Here is a 21,060-nt window from a genome sequence, read left to right as displayed (position 1 = left end):
CCGGTGTTCTGATCCAGGTCCTTAAACAGGCAGCTGGTGTGTGTGCGCACCAACAAACCTGTCTGCCCTTCCACCTTCCACATATACACGCACACAAGCACACAGACGCCGCTGCTCTGTTCCACGGCAGATGGCTCTCTGGTTCTCGAGGGTAGACTGCACAGGAAGTACTAGCCATCTGTGCACGAGAAATGCCCCAGCAGAAATCAGCACTAAGGGCATCGCTGGGGCAGATGGCTTGGTCCGGTCACCCCAGGGCAGCTGTCAAAGCACTGGCAGTGAGAGCGGCGTGCCGAGAAAGGCTGAGGATCCAAGGACTCGGAACTTGAGCTGCAGCTCTGCTTCCTGTACTCAGCACGTCCTTGGACGGGGACTTAAGTAGTATTAGCGTTTCCACTTCCTTACGTGCTACCACAAGCATTTCCACTCTAACAGTTTAAGGTTCTAAGATTACAATGCAGACAAATGACAGTTCTTAGTTCTCCATGATCTTTCTCCTTTCTAAGTTAATTATTCCTGCTACTTCCACCTCAAGTGATGGTGACTACTCTCAATTCAAGTGAAGCTGCAGAAACACACAGGATACCATTCACTTACTTTCAAGAAAAAGGACTAATCCTGTCATCAGAGGTGATGACCTTATTCCTATTTTTTTTTTTTTTTGCCTGAGTTGAAATCTCTGTAGATAGCTAATGTTCCACATTCAAAGAACTATTAAAAAGATCTATCCAAGTTTATCTAAATTGTGTGCTGAGAGATGGAAAATACCAGTCCCGTGGTACATATGAAGTCACTGGAATATTTACAGTCTTTGATTCCAACCTAAGGATCACTTGACTCTATACCCCATGTAGAGATTTTCCATATATCATTTCCTTCTTCCGGACATGCTTCATAAACATGACCTGCTTCTGTAAACACTAAAGAAATAGCGACAGCAAATGGTACTGTGGGAGAAGCATAATAATGTGGGAAATGAAGGACACTTGACTGCACTATCTCTAGCAGTGAGCTGGATCAAATTTTGATTTTCAAAATTGTGTTCAAATATTGACTGCTACATGTGACAGTGGTAGCATGAGCCACATGGGCTTTTCAATGACATGGAATAGCATCAGAAGCCCAGTTTCAGGCTTATACCTGGTATAATGATCTCTTATCTATGAGATTTAGGTCCTGGAGGTGTGTTCATTACACTTATTGATTTGAGGGAGAGAGATAAATAGAAAAGGGAAGGAAAAGAGAGGAGGACAAGGAAATACAGACATGAGACAGTCTCCTTATCTCAGGACCTCAATCGATGTCTATTGAGCATCCCAGACAGACTGACAGTATATGCTAAAGGGGTGACATAGTGCTCTAGGTGCACAGAAGAGGACACTGTAAAACTATATTGTGGTAGACAGAACAATGGCCCCCAAACACAACATAATCTATAGAACCTGTGAGTCCTTTCACTATGTTACCTTAGACAGCAAAATATCACAAGGTTGCTGATAAAACTAAAGTTGCTAGTCAGCTGAATTTGCGATGACAATCTCTCCAGCTTGTCTTGGATTACCAGATGGGCCTATGTAATAATATGGGTCCTTAAAAGTGCAAAAAGAAGAGGCAAAAGAGAGGGTGGGAGTTGGTGCCAGTTGGAAATATTGAGGGAAACACTGTGTAAAGTATGTGATTATCTAACCACTAAGCTGCACACCTGAAATCGAGAGAGAGAGAGAAAGAGAGAGAGAGAGAGAGAGAGAGAGAGAGGTACAATGTGAGAAGGACTCCACTTGCCATTGCTGGTTTTGAAAATGGAGGAAGAGGCCATGAGCCAAGAAATATAAGTGGCCTCTAGAAGCTCAAAGAACCAAAAAAAAAAAAAAAAAAAAAAAAAAGGATTTTCCTCTAATATCTTCTAGAAAGGAATAAAACTCAGCCAACACTTTGATTTAACCTGGCAAGATGTGTACTGCATGTCTATCTTACTGAACTGTAAGACAGTAAATTTGCGTTGTTTTAAACCCCTAAGATTACCGTAATTTGTCACAGTAGCAATAGGAAACTAATACATATTATCAATTTTAAAACACTCATTACTTTTCTGTCCTATCTCTTTTCACTCTGCCTCACTAGCCCCAAAAGGATGAATCTATTTTTAAAAAGGTGTTCTGTTAGGACTTCTCTGGGGTTTGGAGTAAGTTATTTTTATGTCAAGGCCAAAGTCACACTTGCCTGTCAGCACACAAGTTTAAACACACTGAAGTCAGACCAAGGGGACTGATTGTGTGCTGAAACTCTTTCTTTAAATTGAATGCTTATAAATAATTATTCCCAAGGTACTTCTCACTGCTAATTTACACTGGGCCAAAATGAAGGAGTTTGGGTTGTATCTCTGTGGTCCTGGTGTTTGGTACAAATCAGGCCCCAGATGGCTATTTGTTGAATGAATGAGAGTGATGGGTTTGACATAAAAGAGTGCATATTGGCCTTTCGGAGGGGAGATGTTCTCTACAGGACCTCTTTGGTCTAGAGATGACCAAGGCCAGACCCAACAGGAACGCAGTACTCTGCCCTCCTCCTCTGCTCCCACAATACCACTTCTACATCTTAGAGTGACTCTGGTTGTGGCAGAACGCCCCTAGGCTTGAAGAGCAAGTGTGGCCAGGACACAGTGCCATGCTTTATGAATCTTTCTTTTCATGACAGACTTCTGATAACTTTCTGATGTTTTCGTTTTCCCTGCATCACAGAAAAGAGGGGAAATCTCTACCTTTCCCCATAGAGGATTAACCTTTTTAAACCCATAGAATCATTTGCTTTTCTAATCCACAGGGTATTTAAAGAAGGGTGGGACAATATGCAAGATATTATCGTTTTGCACCAAAGGAAAATGAACTCAGACTCTCTCAAAACAGATGATAAATAAAATGTAACCTTTTCTCCATCTTTCACCTTCTCTTTTACTTTTGTATAGCATCCTGTAGGTTCTTAATAAAACAATTACTGCAAGGGATGATCACAGAATAAAAACCACACAAACAAACATTAAAGAAAAACGAGCAATATAAAGGGCATTTAATTGTCATCTACACCCCAAATTTTACAAATGAAGAAATAGAGTCCTACTCGATTTGGCTCAGTGGATAGAGCGTCAGCCTATGGACTGAAGGGTCCTGGGTTCAATTCCAGTTAAGGGCACATGCCCAGGTTGCCGGCTGAATCCCCGGTGGGGGGCATACAGGAGGCAGCCAATCAATGCTTATACCTGTTATAATGACCTCTTATCTATGAGATTTAGATGTTTCTATCTTTCTCTCCCTCTCCCTTCCTTTCTGAAATCAATACAAATATATATATATGAAATAGAAGCCCAAATATAATATGAACTTACATTCAAAAGTAAAGTTGAGGTGAATGAACAAAGAATTTCTGGCAAAAACAAAAACAACAATAAAAAACCACAACTTTTTTTTCTTGCCTCAAATAAAATTTCTCAGGAGAAATGATTTCAATAACTCGGCTACCCTAGGCTAGCTTGTGAAAAGCATTAAATCTTAGGGTAATTTCCACAGAGATTACTCTGCTCTGTGGGGGAAAGATGAGCAGGCCTAAAGGAAGAAATTCTAAAAATTGTTCCAAAGTATAAGGAAATAATATAATTACCCTGTCTGTCTGGACTGACACCAAATCTAAATTAAATAATATTTTATGAGAAACACAGTTTTACTATTTTCAAGTACTTGGAGTATCTCAAAAAGCAAACTGTTTCCATTGACTGTCTTTCCATAGATTGCTTAAATCAATTATATAAAAAGTCAATATTCAATTAAGATTTTAAAAACTTTTAGTAAAATTAAAGTCAGAAAGAAACTTTCTTAATATGAAAAATAATTATTGAGCTAAGTAGCAACATTATGCTATTGGAAGCACAAGCGAGACACTTCCCAAATGTATTCATCAAGAGATTTTTATTTATGTATCTATTAATAACCTGTATGTGCTGAAAAATGTACTCTGGGAAATAGTACAGGAGCCATTTGTCCTTTAAAATCATGAACAAGAGGTGGGAAGAGATCAACCAAAGAACTTTATGCATATATGCATAACCCATGGACACAGACAATAGGGTGGTGAAGGCCTGGGCAGGAGATGGGGGCGGGCTAGAAGGGGTCAATGGGGAAAAAAAGGGACATATGTAATACTTTCAACAATAAAGAGTAAAAAATAAAATAAAATCATGAACAAGACAAAGCTGTCCTTTTATTACAAAGACTCTTTGACATATGTTCTGGAAGATCAAGCTAATAAAATAAGACAAGAAAACCAAGTATAAAATACTGGTTAGAAGATGAAAAAATATAATTTATAGATTATATAATTGCTACCTTCAATATTAAAGAATCAATCATGGACCGAGCGGAATAGTTTAAAAACATCAAGTTGTAGTTTACAAAATAAACTCACATGAATCAAGATCTTATACACTCCCAGCTAAAAAAAATATAATGGGAAATAAAAAGAATCCTATTCATAGTAGGAAAAAAAATCCCAAAGCAATAACCCTCACATAAATTACTCTGGGATATATTTAACCTAAAATAGATACAAAATCTCTGAAGAAAATAAAAACTCACTGAAGACCATAAAAGCTTACATATATAGACAATTCATTTTTGGAACGGAAGACTCAATAGTTAAAGATGCTAATTCTCCCTATGTTATTAATAAATTTAATATAATTTCAACAAAAATCACAACAGAAATCTTTTTAGAGGAAGTGACCTTATAACTCTAAAGTTCAATTAGAATATTAAATGTAAAAACATCCCCAGAAAATTTTTGAAAATTAAGAATACCATGGAAAGTCTCATATTACAATGTTATAATTAAAACAATGCATTGCTAGCATAACATTTAAAAATGAGAGCAAAGACAGAAGTTTTAAGAGAAATATTAACAAATTTGGCTTTATAAAAGCTTGGGTCCAAACCCCACAACAACAGGTAAGCAAAATTAAAAGACATTTCAAACCAGTAAAATATTTGCAACAAAAATGCATTGCCTTTAATTATATAAGCAGCTCTTACAAATAAAACAGCAAAGGGTATTGTTCATAGATAATTGTCAAAAAAAAAGATATACAAATGAATAAGATCACTTGAAAAAATGGTCCACCATACTGGGAATAAAAATGAATGCAAATTAAAATGAAAATTAAGGCATTTCACCTATCCAGCTGGAGATCTTTAAAAAAGAAGAGTGCTCAGTGTTAGTAAGGACCTGGGAAAACAGGCGCTCCCTTAAATCAGCTGGAGGGAGTCTATAATGAAATAACCTCTAAAAGTAATTCAGTAACATGCAGACCTTTTAACTTGGTTCCATGAGGTCATAGGCCAAGTCCTTTTTATTCACTGTTGATTCCCTGCTAACACAAGAATGTGCCCAGGTTTATACTGAGCGAGAATGCATGGCATTCTGGGACCTTGGAAAGCAGAGAACAATGATGCTGGTGGGGATGGGAATGGGGATGGGTGGGGGTGGGGGGAAGGGGAGTGCCGAGGGGCAGTTTGGGTCAATAAGCAGGAAGGTGTGGATGACTGTAATGTTTCCTATTCAAGTGTAGATTGTTAGTTTAAATTCTTCCTTCTCTGGGAGGGAGCCTGAAAGTAAAAGGGTTGTCCAGAATTGGCCAGACTCTGCCTTGTGCCCCGGCCACTATGTGTGTGTCCCCAAAGGGATTTTGAGGGCCATTGGATACTCCACTGAGAATGACCACATCTGCTTCTACTCGGTGTGGGCACATGGCTTCTGAGTGAACGCACCCTTTCCTCGGCTAGATCAATCAATCACCCTGTGTAGTTTCTTCCCACCCATCTGTAAACTCATCTGAAACAATTCAGGACCACCATAATCCGAAAAAAGACTAATTTAAAAATTAGCAATATGAAAGTATCCGATATGCTGAATAACAACAACAAAAAAATGCTTTAAAATAAATGAATGAATAAAAAGTATGAAGATAAACCAAGGCAGCTCAAGTTAGCATACCCCAAATTCTGAAAGGAAATGGAAACTTAGAGCATATTTTACATTAAGTACTTCTGTGAAGAACAGGAATTCTTCCCAAGCAGAATCTGTATTGACTGTGCTTAGTTTTTCCATGATTTTCTTTGAAACACATGTGACACAAAGCTGGACATTTCCTGCTCACCCCCAAGTCCCCATCCTCCTGTCTTCAGTGAGACACCCTCACCCCATTCTCGCACTCTGCGTCCTTAGGAAGATGACACTGCATCTTCCCGGGAGAACCCCACTGGCCCAGGGAGAGCAGCGGAGCAATGCAAGGGCAGGGGCAGATGAGAAGGAAGGGCTCTTGAAGCCCAACACAGTGTCTCAAATTAAACCAGACGCTGAGAGAAGACAGAGCTACAACAGAAAACTTTTCATTGATTTAATATATGATAGAAAGCAAAGAAAGTGTTTTCCCTTCTGGACATAGGGGTGTGTGTGTGTGTGTGTATGTGTGTGTGTGTGTGTGTGTGTGTGTGTGTGTGTGTGTGTGTGTGTGTGTGTGTGTGTGTGTGTGTGTTTAAGGTGTCTTTTACGGACAAAAGTTAGATTTCCTTTTGCCACAGAATCCCACTGCTTTTTGAAAACCACCTTTCACCTTAACACTTAACAGTAGGGACTGCCATCAAGAGAGAACAGGATCCCAAGGCATTTGGAATTCCACATTTGAACAATGTCCCAGTATGGAGAAGGGGGAGCACCTACCTGTTCCTTCCCTAAGTACTGAGTTTTACCCGGTCTGTAGAGTCCTTGCTCTCAGGAAGCTGAAGTTCCAATGGGGGTGAGTAGGGATCCAGCAATAATAGTAACAATTTAATATATATACAGCCAACTACTGTCTTCCAAGTACCTTCTCATATATCCTCAGATTGAATACTCAAACCATATGTGGTATTGTGCTCAGACAGGAAGTGTCTTGCATGAGGCTGAGCTCATCAATGGCAGAGCCAGCCTGACTGACCTGGTTGGACGCCCTTCTCAGGCAACGGCGGCTGAGCAAGGAGGGGAGAGTGGAAAGGCCAGTGCTCTCACCACTGCCAGCCTTTGGCTCCTGAGCCCAGCTTCCATTTCTGTACTCCTCCATGGCTTTGTGAACGATGTATCTGCTTTTAAAACTGCTAGGTTATTATTCCCTCTCACTCCCTTTGAAATAGCAAATCTGAACAATCATAGATCCGGTTTCTTTCATGTTACAAAGAAAAGGATGTTTACTATGTTTACTAGAGAAATGGGCTGCCAATCAACCCCAAATCCTGATCCCCCCAGACAATTACTAGCATCTGTCTAGGGGCAGCCTTTTATTGGGCCAGCATCTGGAAAGAAAAGAACCTTTCAGCAACAGAAAAGACTGCCTTCTTAGGTTCATTGTCGAAGCCCTTCCGTGACTGGCTGATCATGAGCAGTCTAGTCTGCTGACGATAGGCAAGGGACTTAAGGATGCCATATCATTAATAGGCAACTTTCAAAGAGCCATCGAGTGACCCATGATGCAGATAATCACTGTAATCTTTGAAGCCAAAAGGGCTGAACTGAGCTCTTTCAAAGTGTTCTTCCTGCAATGCAAACATTCAAAGCACTAATTCTACCCCTTTCCTGCCCCCTTTATTCCCGCAACATATCTCACCTCTAATTGGAGATCCAGGATGGTAGGCTTAAGAACATATCTATCTGTAAAGTCTATAATAATTTCAGAATTAAGATGAAAAAAGTGATACATCTCTTGAATGCTATGTGACAGGCCCTGTGTGGGACCCTACAGATGTCAAGATGATTGAGCAAGGCAATCTTGCCCTCCAGCTGCCCCGGGTGTAGGTGGCAGGACATTACTGCAAACAATTATTACAGAACAAAGTCGTCTATGATACAAGAGAGGTGGGTACAGGGTGAGGGAGGCCTGGGAAGGAGTGACTAACAATCACTGCCTGGGAGGGTGAAGAATAGATATGACAGTTATTTATATATATGATATGCATGGGCAGAAAGGAACAGGGAAGGACATAGTCCGTGTGGCCGGAGTTAGACGTGTGCTGAAGATAAAGGCAGGAGATGGGTCAAGACACACCCATTGGGAATGGACTATAAAGGGCTCATATGCTGTGCTTTGGAGTCTATATTTTCTCTGTAGGTGATGGAGGCCAATGGAAGTTTATATGAGAATGACTTGGCTGGCTTTGTTTATTTTAGGAATATAACTCTCTGGAGGAGGGTCTCAGAAGGTAATAATAATACGTGGATGTTCCCCAGCCTCTCTTCTCCATCCATCTCACCAATTCCTATGGATCTTCAGCTCAACAGACTGAATCTGAGCCCTGGACCTCTCCCCCAAGTTCCAGATCCACACTTGCACCACCCACTTGATTCTCCTCCCTCAGTGGCTCACTGACATCCCCAAATCAATAGGTCCAAATTGGAATATTTCCCCTCACAAACCTTTCCCCACACCATTCCTCTTCATCTCCATAAATGGGCACACAACCCAGGTGCTCAAGTTGGAATCCTGGGGCCATCCATCCAAGCCCTCACCCCGACATGCAACCATCAGCCAGACCATGGTTGTTAACTCTGAAATGTACCTCTAACTTGTTCCCTTCATGCTTCCTCTTCCTAGTCTACCATCTTAGCTTAGGCTCCTGCCTATTTCTCTAACTCAGGGTTCCTCAAATTAGCACTACTGGCATTTGGGACCAGATGGTCCTTTGTTGTGGGGGGTTGTCCTGTACATTGTAGGATGGGTAGCAGCATCCCTGGACTCATCCTAGATTCCAGTAGCACTGCATGCCCACCCCCACCCCCATTGTAACTGCATTGTCTACTGGGAGACAAAAGCAGCCCCAGGTGAAAGCTACTGCTCTCATTTATCTCATCTTGCCCACGCTTCCTTGAATCCACCAAGCTCCTTCCTGCCTCCAGGCCTGCTGTTCTCTCTGCCAAAATATGCTCTTACTTTCACTCTATGCCTTCCTTCTCATTCTTGCAATGCCAGCCTCTGTGTCACCTCCTTGGAGAGCCCCTGAATACCTTATCTAAAAGGCAGCACACATACCCTTTTTTAGTTTATTAATTGGACTTTTAAAGTTAATAATTATTTTATTTTGTTTACTTTTTCTGGTCTGTCTCTACCATGACAATGAAAGTATTATTAGGGCAGAAACTATGTCTTGGCCTCTATCCTACCCTCAAAGCCCATCACAGTGCCAAGCTAAATAAATATTTGTCAACTGGATAAATGAATGAATGCATGGACATGCAATCAAAAGTATGTCTTATATCCCAGGCATTGACCACATCCTTAAAAAAAATGACAAAGCCACAACATGAAAAATTCACTTGGAAGAATTAGAATGTCATCTAGACAACCCATATTTCAATCTCCTGCTCAGTAACCAAATGCTCCCTGATCCATAATGCAAAGTAGAGCACTTGGATAAGGAGAATATTGGGCATAAAAGTAAAAAGAGCTCATCTCTCTGCTGGGAAAAAAAGTACAGTGGGATCCTATGAAAAGTTAAAAATTTTCCTTATATGTCCTGACTGATGTGGCTCAGCTGGTTGGGCATTGTTCCATGCACCGAAAAGGTTGCCGGTTCCATTTGCAGTCAGGGCACATGCCCGCGTTTTGAGCTTGATCCCTGGTGGGGGGCGTGCAGGAGGCAGCTGATTGCTTTCACATGGGTGTTTTTCTCCCACTCCCTTCCCCTCTCTCTAAAAACCAATTTAAAAAAACCTTTAAAATTGTTTTCCTTATATTCAAACCTAATTTGTGTCTCTGGGTGTCTGGGTGTGCATGTGTATCAGAAGTTGGGCAGAAAAGACATAGGAGGACTGAGAATTTTTTTTTAAAGAATCTTAATGTATAGTCTGTAGAGACCATGACCACCTTCCTTCTCTTCCCTCCTTAATGTTGTGCTGAATGTCTCAGGCGGGATGGCTTCCACACCAAGGGCCGGGATGTCTCATCTCCTTTTCATGGTGAAATAAAAGTCGCGGACACAGGATCCACAAACTGAACAGAACTGGCCAGAAATCTGGGGGAACTTGATAGTAGATATAAGACTAGAACCTAACTTACATTGCTGGTCTTTTCCAGAATTCAGACTAAAGAAGTCCATAATTTTAAATTTCTGTGTTCACCAGCAAATTCTTAAAAGCCACTTTTAAAAATTTCTGTTAAGTATCCAGAGAGTGGGGGAGGGGTGATAGGGATAAAAACGGACAAGCCATGGGCCTTGGGACAGGGAGCCTGCTGGCCAGAGCAGAACCATGTCGGCCAAGCTGTGCAGGGAGACGTGCAGATTGCCTGTGTATAGTGAGCCTTTTAATTTAAAAGCAAAAGCAACGGTGTGTCCTGAGAGCAGGCACGCCCCTTCAGAGGGCCTAACTGGCTGCAGAAACAGAAACTCCCACCTGCCAGCCTGCCCTTATTGCCAAACGCAACAATGCAACCCTTGTTGTTGCCCCTGAAGGAAGCTGTGAGCAAGTGTGGGGTATAGAGTTTTCTCTCCTAGAGTGAGTGTTTTGGGGACATCAATGTGATGTTGATTGGAATCGGGGACTAAAAGATGGACCATCCATAGTCAATCACAATGCAGAGGTACAGGAACGCTGGGTCGCTCACACACAGATGCTCCCTCCAAAGTGAGTGCACGAGCCACTCAGAAGTGAATGCTTCAGTGGAATACCCTGATAGGAGGGTTGGCTTCTCCTACTGTTTCAAGCTGCCAGTGGTTTTGGTTTTTTTTTCTTAATGAACTGCAATGTCTTGCTTTAAAGTCATAAAGGCAGATTTAAAGTTGCTTGCATTAGAATTCAGCGAGGAAAGAGATAGAAGCACAGGTGATCCTATATAAAGGCTGAGGTTTGGAGGGAAGATCTGCACAGAAGGGTGAATAGTAATGAAACATGTTTGTATGTGCTTTTACTAGTAAATATAATGGGATTATTTTTTATTTTAATTTTTTAGTTACAGTTTACATTGAATACTTTTTTTTGGGTATTAGTTTTAGGTGTACAGCACAGCAGACAGACATTCATATAGATTACAAAGTGTTCCCTCCGATGATAATTCCAGTGCCCTCCTAGCACCATAGGTAGATATTACAGTATTGCTCATTTTACTGTATTCCCTATGCTTCACCTACAACCTGTGACTATTTTGTAACTGCCAGTTAGTACTTCTTATTCGATATCTTTTTTATACCATGTCCCCCAACACCCTATCCCTCTGCCTTCCGCCCCACCTCCTGGCTTCCAGCAGTGTGGAAACTGGTCAGATTACTGGCACACCCGGAGTTGGGCTGTTGGTGCCAAAGGTGGGCAGCATCCACACCCAAGGAAGGCAGCCTATAGTAGTCATCAAAACCTAAATCCCCCAGGAAAGGCCTACTGTGGGCAGGCCCAGGATGGAAGAAGTAGTAGAGGGAAGGGCGGGAGGCCTGGAATGACAACTTTTGATTGGATAGATGAGAGAGAAAGAAACCCAAATGGTGGTGGTGAACATTTCCCAGGCCAGTCCGTCTCCACATGGTTGGCAAACCCTGATCAATTCTGATGGTCAAAATTAGGAAATCATAGAGCTGGAGACTTTAACCATCTCCCTGACAACGCTCTCTCAATGCCCATCTTAACTGGGCATTGAACCACATTGACATCTGTTTGTTTTAGAAAGGTTGAGGGTGGGGTGGGCAATTTCTTCACATACAAAATAGAGAAAACTCAGATCTCCGACATTGGTATTTTACCTGAGTTTACACTATTCTTTTTTTAAAAAATTTTTTAAAAATATATTTTATTGATTTTTTACAGAGAGGAAGGAAGAGGGATAGAGAGTTAGAAACATCGATGAGAGAGAAACATCGATCAGCTGCCTCCTGCACACCTCCCACAGGGGATGTGCCCGCAACCAAGTTACGTGCCCTTGACCGGAATCGAACCCGGGACCCTTCAGTCCACAGGCTGATGCTCTATCCACTGAGCCAAACCGGTTTTGGCTGAGTTTACACTATTCTTAAAGTGAACTGATGACCTGCCTGCTGCTTTCCTCTATCACCTTGTTACAAAAACAAAATAAAGCATCTCTTTCTCAAACTTCTCTAGTTCTAACAAGAGCAGAAACGTTCAGGTCGTTCCTCAGGTTGGAAACTTGCAGGTCAGCCTTCAGTGTTGTCTGTACTGCCGTTTCATCGTGTCACTAATCCCCAGCCCAACGTCATGGTACCTCACTGCCTAGAACCATGATGTCCAACATGACAGCCATTAGCCACATGTGCTTATTTAAAGTGAACTAACTTTAAAATTAAAAATTCATTACTCAGACACACTGACCACATTTCAAATAATTAAGAGCCACACACAGCTTGTAATCACTATATGAGGGCGGATTATGGAACATCTCCTCCATTGCAGAAAATTCCACTGGACAGTGCTGGCCTAGAACACTAAGTCAAACTCCTCAAACCAAGGCTAGCTGTCATACAGAGGCAGCCAGACTTCCAAAATTGCCTGTACTTTCCCCACATGCTGACACTGAGCTGTGTCTAGGCCAGGTTCTCCTGTCCCTCTAACAAACCAGGTGCATCCTTGATTCCTTGCCTGTGCAGACTTCCCTGAGACAAATAAATAGATAATTCAATGCAGTCACCTAAGGAATGAGAGTTCTCTGCCATGACAAAAGGCAAAAAGACAGCTATGAAATTTTTATTCCAGCAAAATGCTCTGCTAACCAATAAGTTCACGAAAAAGAATTTTCCCCAGACGGTTCTCATGAGCTCTAGGTTCATCAGAACTTGCTAGAGGATCGAGTGAAATGCCATTTGTCTTGGCACTTAAAACCCATTTGAGTCATTATTTGATTTGTTCACATGGGCCCATATTTTTTCTCTTAAGTAAATTGTATGGTCATAGGAAGCAGGGACCAGATCTTATATGCGTTTCTTTTCTTTCTTTTTTTTAAAAGATTATCTTTTTATTTATTTTAGAGAGAGATGAAGGGAGAGGGAAAGAGCAAAACATTGATCAGCTGCCTCCTGCATGCCCCCTCCTGGGGATCAAGCCCGCAACCCAGGCATGTGTCCTGATTGAGAATCTGGGAATTGAATCTGGGACCTCTTAGTGCATGGGAAGACGCTCGAGCAACTAAGCCCCACCAGGATGGGCTTACAACATTTCTTTCGCATCTCCCTCTTCTATCTCATGTCTCTTGTAAACTGGCCCCTGCCTGAGGGCCAGAGTATATTTTTGAAAATTTTTGAATCACTTTCCAATCTTTAAAAATGGGAAGATTTCCTATCAGAATCCACATTTTTGGCTTCCTGAAAAACCTGGCAATCCTGAGTGAACACTCACGTGTAGCTCTATTAGCTGGAGCTGAGTGCGCCCTGCCCCCTCTATAGGCGTATATTTTCCTATATGTTTACCACTTTCCTCCTGGTTATTTCACTCCCTTACTACCTGCCTGGCCCCTGTAGGCTTTTGCGTTTACAACTCTTAGGAAAGACACTCAATGAAAGAACTGAGAATGGAATAACCACCCTCTGTAAACACAGCTAGGCAGCCCTTAATGTCTGTCTTAATGGACAACATGTTTGTTCTAAGCAGCTAAAATAAAAATTATAATTTTAGCTCTAACCTGGAGACATTAACTTCACCTACTCACTTTAGCTATTCTTCCTGATAATGGATGAGAAAAGTGGACACCTGGAAGAACAAGCAGCAGCCAGCTTAGCAATCACATGCAAACATTTGAGACTCAGAGTGCATGACGTTGTTCCAGGAACACTGAGTTCCCTAGAAACACGTGGAAACCACAGCACTCAGGATGCTGAGTACTGCTGGCAGCTGCCCAATAAATCTGGGGATTGATACGGAAAGCCTAAGACTGCTTGTTAACTCTAACCCACACCGATTTCTCCTCTTTCAGACTTTTTGTCATAGACTCCTGTGTTCTAAAATTGTTTCCAAGTCTTCCCTTCTCCATGGACTGTAAGTTCCTTATAAACTCCTTTGATATCCTTCTCAATGCCGAGCATAGTCGATGGAGTTGGTAGGGGGCAGTTCTTAACCTGGGGCCTATTGATCGGCTTTAGCCACAGGCAAAAACCTAATTGAGTCATCAAAGCTTCTTATTGAAAAGGTGCAAATCCCACAGTCAGGACTGGAGAAAAATTTTAACTTTAAGGCATTTGTAAAAGGGACAACAGTTAATAAAATGGTTGGTGGCCTTGATGACACTCATCTAGTTCATTAGTTCTCATTCCCAGTTTTTTGTCATAGCTTTTATGCTTTTATTACGGTCACAGGTGAAAAATGGTAAGCTACACAGGGTCAACTCATGCATCCTGCTGGTAGAGGCTAAGTCAATAGGGAGCAAATCGCCCTAGCTGGTTTGGCTCAGTGGACATCGGCCTGCGGACTGAAAGGTCCGGGGTTCGATTCTGGTCAAGGGCACATGCCCAGGTTGCAGGCTCGATCCCCAGTAGGGGGCGTGCAGGAAGCAGCTTATCAATGATTCTCTCTCATCATTGATGTTTCTCTCTCTCTCCCCCCCTCTCCCTTCCTCTCTGAAATCAATAAAAAAATATTTTAAAAAAATAGGGAGCAAAGCCGCCATTCTTTGGGAACATTAGTCCAATCAGGTATAGCACACTAATGATAATATCTAACCCATATTTTTCTACCTTTTCTCCCTTATCAGAATCTTCCAGGTGCCTTTAAATCAAGATTAATAAAACCTGAGCATTCTCCTTATCAGTGATTAATTTAATGACTTGCCCATAATAGCAAATGTAGTTCATTTGACATAAACTATATCTTTATGAAGTTCTGCAGGTTTGTGGAAGACATGTTTCTTTTCTAAATGTACATAAACTGTATGTGTACTAAGTCATGCTCAATTTATGTTAAGGAGCAATGTCACATCTAGTTTCCAGAATAGACCTTTTCCTCATTCAGAAAATAGGGTTGCTATTTGCTTATCTCCTGTCTATGGACAATTTTTCCTTTCTTCTGATTTCTCAAAGCTCACATTCAGTGGTTTCCCTATTCTAGCTTCAAGTTCTTTCATCTAGGAAATGGCTCACCTGGGCCTAGGGACAAACATATTTGCTATAGTTAATGTGACTCTGTTATCACCTCTTCTAACCTCACATGAACACCACCAGTTTCAGGATCTTTTTGCTTACCTGAGGAGAGTTAAATTGAATAATTCAGCTGGGCTTTTACCAGCCAGTAAAGCAACAATTTCTCTACATGATCACTTCTTGCTGTGCATATCAGCACCATGTTTATTGAGAACTCAAGTCCTAGGCACTGTGCTGTATTTTTAAAAAATATATTTTTATTGATTTTAGAGAGGAAGGGAGAGGGAGACAGAGATAGAAACATCAAAGATGAGAGAGAATCATTGATCGGCTGCCTTCTGCACGCCCCCTACTGGGGATCAAGCCCACAACTTGGGTATGTGCCTTGACCAGGAAATTGAACTGTGACCTCCTGTTTCATAGGCCGATGCAGAACCATTGAGCCACACTGGCTGTGCTGTGCTGTCTTTTTGGTACTTTTCTTACACAGAGATTGCATACCTTCTCCTCCATTGTTTATATTCCTTTTAAAATTAGAAACCATCAAAAGCATCCCCATGCCATCACATATTAAAAAAAAATCATTGGGATTTTTTTTTGTCTTCTTAAATTTCCTACATCTTCTCTTACTTATTGGAATTATTTGCTCTCTTAGAATCTGATTTTTAGTTTTATAACCTTCCCAACATTGCCGAGTCGAATATCCTTTAGAGACACTCATCATAGAATCATACCTCTAGTATGATTAAAAACTTACTTTACTAAATTCTTGGGCAGGGTATGCTTAGCAAACTCTAAGATGGCACGGCCACATTCTATTACCTTTGCATCACTAAAGAGCTCCTGAAAGTCTGAATTCAGTCAAGAATCGTAGTGCATTTGACTGACTGAGACAACTGCCTAAATCTGATGGGAAGCAATGACAGGCTGGCCATTTGACCTTCTCTATGTTGGTCTCATTCAGCTTGACTGAATTTACAAGAAGTAAAAAAAAAAAAATCTCTTGAGTAAAAGAGATAGGACTTGGTTTTCTAACGGTGTCTAAAAATCAATAGTGTTTGTTGGCTTAGGCCAGATGCACAAATTTTATAACACATATTATGACGTCTGAGTGCTTGGATCTTCACCCTACTCTTCCCCAAGCATAACATCGCTTAGGATGGCAACCTCTCTGTTTATATTTCTAGGTTTGGCTGAGCAGAAAAGTCAAAAGACAAGATATACCAGAAAAAAGGGCATATTTTCCTACATGAAAATGGAACAGGAAACACGACCGGTTCCTGTTAGTTTCATGACCTAAACATACAGACAGATCAAATGGCTCATGTAGTTCATGACAAAACTTCTCGCTAGCTATCCGTTAAAAAGTGAAATGTAAAAGGAAAAGTTAAGATATAATAACCCTTTGATACATAAGCTTCCTTCTCCCAAGGGGAAAGGAGGACAAGGACTTTTAAAAAGTTAAAATGCATAGTCAATTTAAAATCAGGAATAGTGGTGCTTGGGAATGTATACTACCCAGTGATGTTTCTCGATATTAGCTTGGTTGCTAGGAGCCAAGGGTAATCAATGTGAAAGAGCAGCAAGGTAATGTACACTGGGAAGTCTAGAAGGAGATTTTGTGGAGTGAGCTGCAAACACAAAATCTGAGAGGCTTGGAAAGAGGTGGGCAAGAATTTCATCTTTAAAAATACTTTTTCAAATACAAAGCTAGAAAATGTTTAACATTTTGATGGAAAGTAGTGAGTCAATTAAAGGATTCACCTGAACACAGAACACTGCGCACCCATAAGGGCCTTCTTCTTAGGAATAAGAAGGGTCTTCAAAGGACTACCTTCTGTCAGTGTTCTATATCATCGTCACTGGTGGGCAGAAAAATGGCCCACAAAAATGTTTGTGTCCTTCCCTTGGGACTTTGAATATGTTATGTAATATGGCAACAAGGAGTTATGGTTGCAGAGGAAATTAAGGTGGATAATCAGCTGACTTTAAAATAAAGGGATGAGCCCTGACCAGTTTTGCTCAGTGGATAGAGCATCAGCCTGTGGACTGAGGGGTCCGGGTTTGATTCCTGTCAAGGGCATGTACCTTGGTTGCAGGCATATCCTTAGTGGAGGGGCGTGCAGGAGGCAGCTAATCGATGTTTCTCTCTCGATGTTTCTAACTCTCTATCCCTCTCCCTTCCTCTCTGTACAAAATCAATAAAAATATATTTAAAAATAAAATAAAAGGATGATCCCAGATTAGCCAGGAGGGCTCAATGTAATCACAAGGGTTCTTGAAAGTGTGAAGACCAGCCTCGCTGGCTTTGAAGTTGGAAGTGAGTCATGACACAGGGAAAGGAGGCCGCCTAGAAAAGCTGAAAAAGACAAGAACATGGGTTCAGCCCCTAGAGCCCCCAGAAAGGAAAGCAGCTTCACAGTCAGACTCCGACAGAACTGGAAGATAATACATTTGTGCTGTCTAAGCCACCAAGTGTATGGCACTTCGTTATAGCAGCAATGAGAAGCGAAGGTAGTAACTTACATACAAGAACCTGTAATGATACTAACATTCTTTCTGAACTGAGGCAAGAAAATCAAACACTCGCTCACCTTTTTATAGGTCTTTTCTTCGTTTTGTTTTCCAGGTGCTGCATCCCCACTGTCCCCAGCCGACGACATCTGCAAGAGAAAAGAGTCCCTATTTGAATTTACAGCTGTACTCCCAGATACAATATGCCAATAAGGTTGCTGAGAGCATCTATTTTGGTTAAGTACATTTTTTTGTTTATTGCTGCTATCTCCAAGAAAGGAAAAGATTTCTCAGAATACTAAAAAAAGAAAGAAAAAGAAAAATCAGTGGTCCCCAATCTTTCCAAAATAAGTCTTTACTTCTAAATCATTTTAGTAGCATACTTTATTCCATAGGAAAGATGGTATGGAAGTCCAACCCATAAAGTTTCTTTCTACAAAGACTAATTTTTTTCCCTTCTGGTTATGGATGCTTCCTGTACAAATATCTGGAAAGTACCAAAAAAATAAGAACCAGAAGACAAAATTACTCAATTCTACAACCCTTGGGCAATTCCACCATTATGGCATATTTGCTGCCATATCTTGTTCCATTCATTTGCATACTGAATATATTATAATACCATCTTACCCAGCATTTTTCACTGAACATTTATGTGATAAGCATTTTCCCATTTGATTATGAAAATCTCATTGTAAGAATAATTTTTTTTTCTAGTTGCAAAATATCACTGTGCAAACACAACTGTGTGTTATTAAAGGATAGCGGATGTGGTCCAAGGATTTTGCCTGTACAAATAAGTATTTTATGTTTCTGTCTTTGTTCCACTTCCATGTTTTCTTGGAGTAGATTTCTAGAAATACTAGGCCATTATAAAACTGAAAGTTCTTGCCCAGTTGGTGTGGCTCAGTGGTTGAGAGTCAACCTATGAAGTAGGAGGTTGTGGACTAGATCCCCAGTAGGGGGGCATGCAGGAGGCTGATCAATGGTTCTCTCTTATCATTAATGTTTCTATCTCTTTCTTTCTCTCTCTCTCTCTTCTTCTCTGAAATCAATATAAATATATATTTTTTAATTGAAAATTCTTACTACATAATGCTAAATTTATTTCTAAGAAGAATATACCCATTTATGCTGGTAGCAGTGAGTGGGAACTGGTTTCATTACATGTTTAGCAATCACTGTTATCATTTTAATTACCTTTTCTAATTTGACAGGTTAAGAAAGAATCTCATAATTTTAATCTGCATCTTTAAAATTGTTAGGGAAGGTTAACATTGTTTGCTTATCTTTTTCTTTTTTTAACTCTTTACATTTCTTCTTTTGAGTTTTCTATTGTTTTGTCCATTTATCTAGTAAAGGTATTAGTGTTTTAGGTGTTGGTTTTTATTTCCTTACTAGAGGCCCGGTGCACGAAATTCATGCACAGGGAGGGCGGTGTCCCTCAGCCCAGCCTGCACGCTCTCCAATCTGGGACCCCTCGACGGGCAGTTGGACATCCCTCTCACAATCCAGGACTGCTGGCTCCCAACTGCTCGCCTGCTTGCCTTCCTGATTGCCCCTAACTGCTTCTGCCTGCCAGCCTGATCACCCCCTAACCACTCCCTGCCAGCCTGATTGATGCCTAACTGTTCCACTGCCAGCCTGTTTGCCCCTAACTGTCTTCCCCTGCAGGCCTTGTCACCCCTAACTGCCCTCCCCTGCAGGCCTGGTCACCCCTAAGTGCCCTCCCCTGCAGGCCTGGTACCCCCCAACTGCTCTGCCCTGCAGGCCTGGGTCCCCCACAACTGCCCTTCCCTGCAGACCTGGTTACCCCCAACTTCCCTCTTCTGATGGCTGGGTCACCCCTAACTGCCCTCCCCAGCAGGCTTGATCGCCCCCAACTGCCCTCCTTTGCAGGCCTGGTTCCTCCCAACTGCCCTCCCCTGCTGTCCATCTTGTGGTGGCCATCATGGGGGCAGGATCTTTGACCACATGGGGGCAGCCATCTTGTGTGTTGGAGTGATGGTCAATCTGCATATTACTCTTTTATTAGATAGGATAGAGGCCTGGTGCATGGGTGGGGGCCAGCTGGTTTGCCCTGAAGGGTGTCCCGGATCAGGGTGGGGGTTCCCTTGGGACGTGGGGTGGCCTGGGCGAGGGGCCTGTGGTGGTTTGCAGGCCAGCCACGCCCCCTGGTGACCCAAGCAGAGGCCCTGGGATCTGGGATTTATTTATCTTCTACAATTGAAACTTTGTAGCCTGGAGCGGAGCCAAACCTTCTGCTTGCTCCGTGGTGGCAGCCATTTCTGTTGGGATTTATTTATCTTCTATAATTGAAACTTTGTAGCCTTAAGCGAAGGCCAAAGCAGGCCAGGGCTGTAGAAGCTTGGCTTCCTCCATTGCCATGGGCAACCCTAGCCTCCTGCTCTCTCCAGCTCCGTGGCTGCTGCTATTTCTGTTGGGATTTATTTATCTTCTATAATTAAAACTTTGTAGCATTGAGTGGAGGCCTGGGCTGGCAAGGGCAGGCGGAAAGCTTGGCTTCCTCCATTGCAGGGGAAACCCATGCCTCCCTCCTGCTCTCTGTGGCTGCAGCCATCTTGGTTGGGTTTATTTGCATATTCCCTCCTGATTGGCTTGTGGGTGTGGCTGGTGGGTGTGGCGGAGGTATAGTCAATTTGCATATTACTCTTTTATTAGATAGGATTGATTTTTATGTGTTAAGATTATTAATCTGTTTGCAAGCACATCATGAATATTTTACGTACTGCTGTCTTTAAATCTGTTTTATAATTATGACAGAGAAGTTTTACATTTTTCACACTCAAAACTATTGACTATCTTTTTGGTTTCTTCCAATGCTTTTAAATGAAATATTTTTGGGGTGAGATATCAGATGTATTTATTTCTCTCACTTCTTAATGATAAAGTTTCTTTTTCATTTAAATTTTAATTCATTTGAATGTTTAAAACCAGTTACATATGTGTAAACAAGAATACTACATAATCAGGGAACCTAGATATGAAAGGCCTCATTTTTAATTGCATGAAGAGCATTCTATGCACCAAGGGGTAAACTTCTTTCCCATAAGCCTTTGAAGCACATTTTAAATCTTGGGCTTTTAACAAACATACTGTTATAAACTTAGTATGTGCGAAACCTACGAATTGGCCAGCCACTTCTCCGCATTGGAACTAAATGCCTGAGTTTACTCGCCCTTTCATGATCTTGATGAGACCTCTTCCTATTCTTTTTCTGACCTCAGCTCTTCTGAGTTACTCCCCCCTCACTCCCTCTGCTTCAGATATTTTTGTTGTTTCTCAAACACATCAGCATGCTGCTGCATTAAGGTTTCCATCTTAACTATTCCCTCTGTCTGAACAGTCAAGCATAAACAGATAAGCATAAACCTCTGCTTATCTCCCTCAGGTC

At 41.5% G+C, this 21,060-nt stretch overlaps 1 protein-coding gene across 3 annotated transcripts in view; it reads right to left on the bottom strand.

The window, feature by feature from the left end:
- Positions 1 to 21,060, bottom strand: part of PIP5K1B (phosphatidylinositol-4-phosphate 5-kinase type 1 beta) — a 307,693-nt gene that overhangs the window by 183,181 nt on the left and 103,452 nt on the right. For all 3 annotated transcript variants that reach the window (XM_080668561.1, XM_080668563.1, XM_080668562.1), the window contains exon 3: positions 17,726 to 17,794. In XM_080668561.1, coding sequence (XP_080524687.1) covers positions 17,726 to 17,794 — 69 coding nt within the window. The remainder of the gene's footprint in view (positions 1 to 17,725; positions 17,795 to 21,060) is intronic.

Source organism: Plecotus auritus, assembly GCF_963455305.1.
Source record: "Plecotus auritus genome assembly, chromosome: 5".
In the NCBI taxonomy this organism is placed as follows: Eukaryota; Metazoa; Chordata; class Mammalia; order Chiroptera; family Vespertilionidae; genus Plecotus; species Plecotus auritus.
The sequence above is the reverse complement of the archived record's forward strand: the minus strand, read 5'-3'. Positions and strand labels throughout refer to the sequence as shown.